This window comes from Corvus brachyrhynchos, unplaced genomic scaffold, assembly GCF_000691975.1.
Source record: "Corvus brachyrhynchos isolate BGI_N302 unplaced genomic scaffold, ASM69197v1 scaffold904, whole genome shotgun sequence".
Lineage (NCBI taxonomy): Eukaryota > Metazoa > Chordata > Aves > Passeriformes > Corvidae > Corvus > Corvus brachyrhynchos.
The window spans coordinates 693678-701736 of NW_008237536.1; the positions used below are offsets into that span (position 1 = coordinate 693678).

The window sequence follows — 8059 nt, forward strand, 5'->3', positions numbered from 1 at the left end:
TACTGGAAATAAATCAACTTTTAATATTTTACAATTACTTTAAAAGTTCTCTGCACAGTATTTTACAGATCAGCACGGGCTTTACACAGATTTGCTGAGGCTACACAAATGTACACAACTGACCCCAAAGAACCCTGGAATTATTTCCAGAAAGCATCAGAGGTCAAAACCTTCGCCAGGATTATGAGTCCCTGCAGTTTGTGCTTGGTTTTCTCTATGGGACGGAAATTCTCTTGTCCAGGATTTCTGTAGGGCCAACTGAACCCAGAGGGATTGATGTCCTGGCAGGAATTTAGGCAAGGATATCAAATCCCAAAGAGCAACGTTTGACAGGATAAGGTACTATTTCAAAGGCCTGAACAAAAATAACCACCTGCCAAATTCCAGCCCCACTGGGGACAGTGCTAAGAGCTCGCCAGGTCCTGTTTGCTGTTTTCTGGAAGATCAAGGGACTCCCTGGACTGACCCCACTGTGGCTGAGCCCTGCAGCCCCCGGACACATCCAGGGAACACAGAACCTTGGGATCAAGCTGCTTTGAGCCTGCAGCAGGCAATGAGCTCTTGTGCTGTCAGCACTGGTACCATCCCCAAAAAACCCAGAAATAGCCTGAGGCTTTTCCAGTCTTATTTCTTTGCTCATGGGGTCAGACTACCCCTAAATATGCTCAAATATTGCACCTTTCTGTACCTACAGCCTTGCAGGGAGAGGGAAGAGGTTGGAATGTTTGTGAGGAGGAGGATCTCAAATCCTGTTGTCACCTGCAGGTGTCACTCGGTGGGTTTGGCGCTGGGTCCTTCCCCAGCAGATGTGTCCCTGCAGGTGGGCTGGAGGCAACCCTGGTGCTTTCCCCAGTGCTTCCCTCCCTGCTGGGAGTCCAGCACGGCTCCTGATGGATTTCCAGCAGCTACTGAGGGTTCAGCCCTGGGCTGGCACTGGCTCACAGTGCTGGGAGCAGGACGCAAGCCCAGGGGCTGGACAGGGAGAACAGCTCGGTGCTGGAATCCTGCAGGGATGAGGAATTCCTCTTCTGGATGTACAGGAAATACACGAATCCATCACCAGCTGTCCTTGCCCTGGGATGGCCTATTGCACTCCACGCTGCAGGGTCCCTGCTCTGCTCTGCTTCCCTGCAGGACACCCAACCTCCAGGATGGAAGGGAAGCCTTGAGAGACCTGTCCCCATCCCAAAAAATCTGTCCTGAGCACCCTTGACCGGTACAGGTGAAATACCACCAGGACACGGTGAAATACCATCAGGACATGGGTTGGGTGACCTGCAACTCCCATGTGCTGACAGATGCCTGACCCCACTGAGCCAAGGACATTCCTTTTCCCAAATATCCCCCCAGGAGCTCACCCTTCCCCCCTGGTCCCACCTGCACCGTTTTCTGGCAGCGAATATCCCTGTCCTTGCCCTGCCCTCCCCACACAGGCACTGGCATCTGCTGATCCACGGGGGGATATCCAGAAACCACCTTCCCCCCTTGCTGAGGAACCCCGAGAGACACCAGAGCACAACGATCCCATTTCCCACTGAGCCTGGAGCAGGAGCAGCTCAGCCACCACACGGACACCGCAGTGACTCCTCAGCTGCAGGAGGTCTTGGACAAGCAGGGCTGGGCATCCTTTTCCTTCTCCTGAGCCTGGATTGGTGTGGGATGGAGTCTGGTCTGAAAGGACACGGCTCCCCTACGGCAGGGCCCCACTGAAGGTGGCAATGGGCAAACACAGCAGGGAGTGGAACTCGGAGTCCTGGGCAGGCCCAGGGGACCCTCGCAGGGCCAGGGGGTCGCTGTCCCTGGGCTTGTAGCACACGGAGATCTCACACCTGTAGGGGGACACAAGGAAACAACCCCTGAGGGAGCTGTGGGCTGAGAGCCCTCAGGGGCAGCGGGAATGGGGCTGCGAACGCAGCGGGGATGGGAATGGGGCTGCAAACGAAGCGGGGATGGGAATGGGGCTGCGAACGCAGCGGGGATGGGAATGGGGCTGCAAACCCAGCAGGGATGGGAATGGGGCTGCGAACACAGTGGGAATCAGCCCAGTCTTTAACAGGAATGGAGGCTGAGCACTGAGTTCAGGACTTTCAGCTGGCTCAGACTGGGACCTCGAGCAGCATCACCCACCTGGGGCATTTGCAGAAATTCACCAGGGAAAATGAGAACTTCTGCATCCCCCAAGTTTCGGGAAGAGGGAAGGAGCTCCTTTAGCATTTCATGAACTCCACCAACCCCCTAAGTTTCACAACAAACAAGTTGACCATTTCTCTTTGGGGTTACTAAAGATATAAGACGCCAAATATTTTTCTGTTGGAGGCAGCATCACTTTGCAGAGTTCTGCTCAATCTGAGGGTGGAATTACAATGGTTGTACATTTTTTAAATCTGTGAGTTTGATCTCCTGTGCTCATGGAAACTCTGTCACCTGGGGAGCCAGGTTGGTGCCCTGGGGACACCACAGATGGGTGAACAGTCCAATGAACAATTCCTGCTTTAGCCCAGACTCTCCCATCAGGATTGTGAGTTCCCTCTGCAATGGGGATACCAAAGGAGGGGACAGCCCAAAGGGGGTTTAGAAGGTGAAGGCTCTGCTCATGCACCCAGAGCTCTTCCAACACCTCCTTTATCTCCCACAACCTCTGTCTCACGACTGCTCCTGCTAGAAGAGGAGTCTTTGGGGCTGAGGAGTGGACAGGGGATCACCCTTCAGACTGTGGGACTTCCTGAAGGTAAACTCCTCCTGGGATCTGAGCAGGAGCACCCACCCCAGCTGAGCTTGGGGCACAGAGCCCCCCTGGGGCAGGACCCCATTCCCAGCCACGGCTCAGGGACAGGTCAGGATGCACCACCCCAGCAGCTCTGGCCGCAGTTCCCACCTGGTTACGCTCTGCAGGATCTTCTGCTCATCCTGGTCCAGGCACACGGCGAAGGACGACTGGACCCCGATGATCTGGGCCTTGTCCACTTTGATCTGGGACACGCTGATCTGCTGAGAGGAAAGGCTGGAGTGAGGGAGCTGCTGCCTCAGCGCATTCCCGGGGCTGGGCAGGGGAGCTGGGGGCAGGACTGGGGCCAGCAGCAAAGGAATGCCCCAAGGAGCTGCTCTGTCCAGCCCTGCTCCCCTCCCAGCTGGGCCAGGCCAACCTCGTCCCCCCAAATATAAAAGCTCCAGGACTGGAGTTACCTGATTGAAACTTTTCTTGGATTTGGAGTTCTGCCTCTTGACCACCTCGGTCATGGTTAGGTTGAGACATTCTGTCTTCGAGGCTGCAGCAGAAGGAAACTGCCATGAGCTGGGGCTCTGCAGGGAACGCAAGGGGTCCCTGCGCCTCTCAGAGCATCCCAGAACTGGGGCTCCAGCAGGATCCCACTGCTGGGGGGATGCAGTGCAGTCCAAATTCCCTCCCCTCGTGCTCAATGCATGGAAAGCACTGGGGACACAGAGAAACGTCCTCTGGGATTCCAGCTCCTTTCCAAACATGGCAGGAGAGGAGATTTAACCACCTTGGGCTGCAAACAGGGGAAAACCATTGCCCATCATCGTGAGGAAAGCCTGGCTGTCCCAGCGTGGCCTCTCCTGAGCCCACCTGGAGACGCCTCCTCACGCCTGGAATTGCAGTGACATCCTGTGGTCAAACGGGAGAACCAACGGAGCCAAGCCCGGGGATCAGATTCCTCTTGGAAGGAAGGACATTCATGGAGAGGTTTCTCCCCAGAGAGGAGCTGATGCAAACCCTGAACCGGAGCAGGAACACCCAACTCAACATTTAGAGGGGGTGAGAAACCAATTCCTGATGCTTTTCTCCCAGGACCGGCTCCATGGATGGGCAGGGACAGGAGGGAGCTCCATGGAGCATGCAGGGACGCCTCCTGCTGGGTACACCACCATTCCCCTGATCATCCTGCTGACAAACACCTGCCAGGCACACGAGGAAAAAGGAACCAAACCCCCTCAGTCTCCTCAGAACCGGATGTGCCTGGTGGCCAAAGCAGCAGCTCTTACACGAGAACGAACCAAATACACACAGGGACCAAGAGCCTTGGAGCTTTTCAGAGGCTCAAAGCTTGATTAATTGGAAACCTGGTTAGGAAAAAGGCTCCTGAGGCCAAGGCAGGTGGCTGGAAGCTGTGTCTGAGCTGCAGGAAGGGAACCAAGCTGGAGCAGCAGCTCAGGAAGGGGCTGCTGCCATCCTGCTCGGCTGCAGGACAGGCACCTGGCCCTTGGTCCTGCTTCATTTAGCAACAGCTTCACCTGTTGCTCCTCCTTGCTAAATAAGGGTTGCTCTGGAAAGCATCCCTCTCCAGTGACCATCCCGGTGTTTGGGCCATCCCAGACCCATCCCTAGTGGATGTTTTTCCAGCTGGAAGCTTTAGGACAGTGGGACACGACATGTCCTTTGTCCCTGATGTGGTCCTAAGGACAGCCAAGGACTGCAGTACAGCCCAGGGGACATCAGGCACCTCCCACGTGCCTCCTGCACTCACACCTCCCTCACTTGCTCCAGCCAGAATTCCACACTGTTCCCATGCTCCACCAGTGCCTCCCCCTTCCCCGGGCACAGCCCCCAGGACCCCGGTACCCACCGAGCTCCTCGTGCTTCCTGCAGGCCTTGCTGAGGTTGACGGACGTGCAGACCTTCTCCACGTCATTCCAGTGGCTCCTGCCGCTGGCAGCCGTCTGCAGGGAGCAGCCAGAGCCCAGGGGAGAGAAGCACAGAACCATTCAAGCTTGGGAAAGACCTTTAAGGTCAAGTCTAACCCTAAATCTAACCCTGCCAAGTCCTTAAACACCGCATCTACATCTTTTAAGCACCCCCAGGAATGGTGACTCCACCACTGCCCTGGACAGCGGTGCCAGGGCTGGAAAACCCTTTTGGTGAATATTCTCTAATATCCAACCTAAACTTCCTGTGGTGCAGCTCGAGGCCGTTCCCTCTCCTCCTGTCCCTGTTCCCTGGGCTGCTCCTGGTGCTCCAGCCCCTTCTCCTTCCCTGGACACGCTCCAGCCCATCAGTGTCCTCCTTGCCATGAGTGTCCCAGAGCTGTCCCCAGCACTGGAGGCGCCCCAGCAGTGCCAGCACACACCTTGCTGTACGCAATCTGTAGTGTCAGTGGGATTGCTTCCCTGTCTCCATCTATTCCCAGCCTTTTGCTGCCTGGACCTGCAGGGAACAAGGAGCAAATGTCACACAGGGCCTTTTTATCCCCAGCCTTCCCTGGCTGCTGGTACAGCAGCGCACCCAGGACCTGCAGAAAGGGGGGAAGGGGTTTGCTGAGCACAGCTGCGGGGAAAAAAGGAAAAAAAAAAAAAGATAAAAGGTGGCTTAAAAGCTGCAGAAAGCAAAGAATCCAGAGTGGAATTACAACACAAAACCAGTCTGCAGAACTGAGAGTGGCTCTGGCTGAGCCGGTGCAGAGGGGTCAGAGCTCCAGGAAAACACAGAGCAACCACGACGCCACAGTGCTCTCCCTGCTCCTGTTTGTTCAGGCAGACTTCTGCCCACGTTAAATTAGCCCTGGAACACCGGGCCTGACACTTCCTAACTGGTTTCTTCCCCCCCGGATAATTTTTTATTGTGAAATGGTGCCAGAGGAGCCAAGGGGAAAACATTGGAGTCAGCACTGGCAGCTTCATGAGCTGGAGGGAAGAGCTCTTTGCCCGAGCCTGATTTTGGGGGAGTGGGGTGGGGACACTTCACACGGGGGTGTTTTGTGGGCTCTGTTTAGAAGGACAAGGCGAGCTCACACCAAAGCTGAAGAACGTGCTCGGCTGCAGTAGTGGGGGTTGGCCATGAGGTGTCTGTGTGAGCCGCACTTCAGAGCATCCTGCCCCGGGGGGTACCCGCGAGGAACTGCAGCCAGATGTTCCTGCCACTGCTTCTGCTCTCTGAATATCACTAATGTTATAAATTCGTAACGTAAAAGTACATAAGCTGCACGCAGAGGGCTCCAAGAACACACACAAACCTGGCTTTGCCCAGCAGACTGAGGAAATGGAATGAGGGGTTTTATAAATGACACTTTTGGACAAAGCACAAAGAGAAAGCAGCAAAAAGGAAGGATAAAGAGCTGCATTTGGCAGGTGCTGATGAGAGGAAGGAAACAGGCTTGAAGGTGTTTTATTGTAAATCCATTCTAGAGTTAAGAGCAGCGCAATCAATCAGGCATTGCCATGGCTTTGCTCCGAAGGGAATACAGAACTGGGATGTTTCGCTCCCAAACCAGTGAGGAGCTGCCTGGATCCTCGCTCAGCCTGGCCCAGACCCCTCCTGCAGTCCAGGCTCTGCCAGCCCCTCCTTCCCTTCCCTTCCCTTCCCTTCCCTTCCCTTCCCTTCCCTTCCCTTCCCTTCCCTTCCCTTCCCTCCCAGCTGCGGTTTCAGACCCTCAGCAGGTCAGGGGGTGCAGAAGCAGCTACAGACCTGAGGCCTTGATGGCCCTGGTGGCTGCTGAGTGCCCCAGCTCCAGGGAGTGGATGAAGACCTCGGTCCTCTTCTCTCCCCCAATGAAGGTGAGCTGCCAGGGGGACAAGAGGGGACATTTGGGGGTGAGGGGCCCAGCCATGCCAGGCAGCCTTCATCCCTCTCACTCCCTCCCACAGGACATGGGTCAGTTTGGGAAAATCCTTCCATGTTTTCAAAGCACCTTTCAGCAGCTGCTTGGGGTGGCACCTGCCAGATTGTTTGAACAGGCCCCCAAAACAACCCAAACCCCTCATGTTCACTTACAACTCCACAGCCCACCGGAAAAAAACCCACAGTAAGCCAACAGCAGGGTCTGGGAATTGCTTTGGGAGCACAAATCCCTGGAAGAGCAGCAGCTCTGCTCACCAAGCCCTGCTGCAGCTGCTCTGAGCCACAGCCCCAAAGGAGGGGTTGCAGCCCCAAACTCAACCTTCCCCACCACATCTGCGCCAGGCTCACAGCGGGATGTGGAAATCTCACCCCATGGAGGGGCTCAGTTTGGGAAGCAGAGCTCTGGAGCGATCCCAGCAACCTGAACAACCTGGCAGCACTGACAGGCACTGCCTTGTGCCACGGGGAAGGCTACTGGGCTGGAAAACGGCTCGTGGCACTTCACGGTCTGGGCAGCACCTGGATGCCCTCAGTCCCTGAGCCAGGAGCATCAGCCAGGGCACCACGGACAGCCAGGGGATGAGAGGGGACCGAGCTCTGCCTCAGCAGCACGTGGTGGCTGTGCCACACCCCCCGGGCTTCACAGGCAGCTCCTAACAGGTGGCACAGGCAGAGTCATCCCCCTTGTTCCTCGCCAGGCTGGGGCTGAGCCCTGTGCCCACCTCGGTCTGGTAGAGCTGCAGCAGCACGGGGCGCGTGGCGAAGCGGCAGTAGTACAGGATCATGTCTGCCAGGATGGGCAGCTGCTCCTGGGAGTCCTCCTGGGGCTCAGCCTCGGGCTTGGCACACTGTGGTGGCAGAACGGGTCAGAAACGTGACGGGGCAGGGGGCACCTCCAGCCACAACTGCCCACCCCACCCCACTGGGGATGGAAACCTCCTGCTGACCACCAGGAGCCCCATCGCCATCCTGTGTCCATGTAGCATGGCAGAAGGTTCTCCAAAGAGCTCCCCGGTTCCCTGGGGATGGGGCACACCCCGCCCTGCCCCTGGCACACACGCACCTGGCACAGGACGTCCATGGGCAGGTTCATCAGCCCCAGGACGTTGCGCTCGTACCACGGGTCCAGCAGGCCGATGTAGTGGGAGATGTCGTTGGTGCTGCTCTCCATCCCAGCCAGGGAAGGGTCCTGAAACCAGACACTGGGGTCACCTCGGGGTCCACCTCAGCCTGCCCCACCTCACACAGCACCCCCGGGCCAAGCTAAGCCCTGGTGACACCGCAGGGAGGGGACACCCACCTGTGCCCGGGGCGAGGGGTCCCCCAGGGACGGCGAGGGGTGATGATGCATCTGTGGGGTCGATGGAGCCACGCAGCTCCTCTTCACGGGGACGTAGAAAAACTGCAGCCTGAAGTACCGTGTCAGGGAGGGGCAGGAGCTCTCCTTGAACCTGCGGAGGTGCAGAGGCTGAGCAGAGCATCCAGGAG

General features: G+C 57.0%; 1 protein-coding gene across 1 annotated transcript in view; it reads right to left on the minus strand.

Moving 5' to 3' along the window:
• PIK3R5 (phosphoinositide-3-kinase regulatory subunit 5) overlaps positions 1-8059 on the minus strand; it is a 26323-nt gene continuing 18264 nt past the window's right edge. Inside the window, 9 exon segments of the mRNA XM_017731585.1 lie at positions 1-1829; positions 2876-2985; positions 3184-3266; positions 4584-4677; positions 5085-5161; positions 6419-6512; positions 7294-7419; positions 7635-7760; positions 7872-8051. Coding sequence (XP_017587074.1) covers positions 1691-1829; positions 2876-2985; positions 3184-3266; positions 4584-4677; positions 5085-5161; positions 6419-6512; positions 7294-7419; positions 7635-7760; positions 7872-8051 — 1029 coding nt within the window. The 3' untranslated portion in view covers positions 1-1690.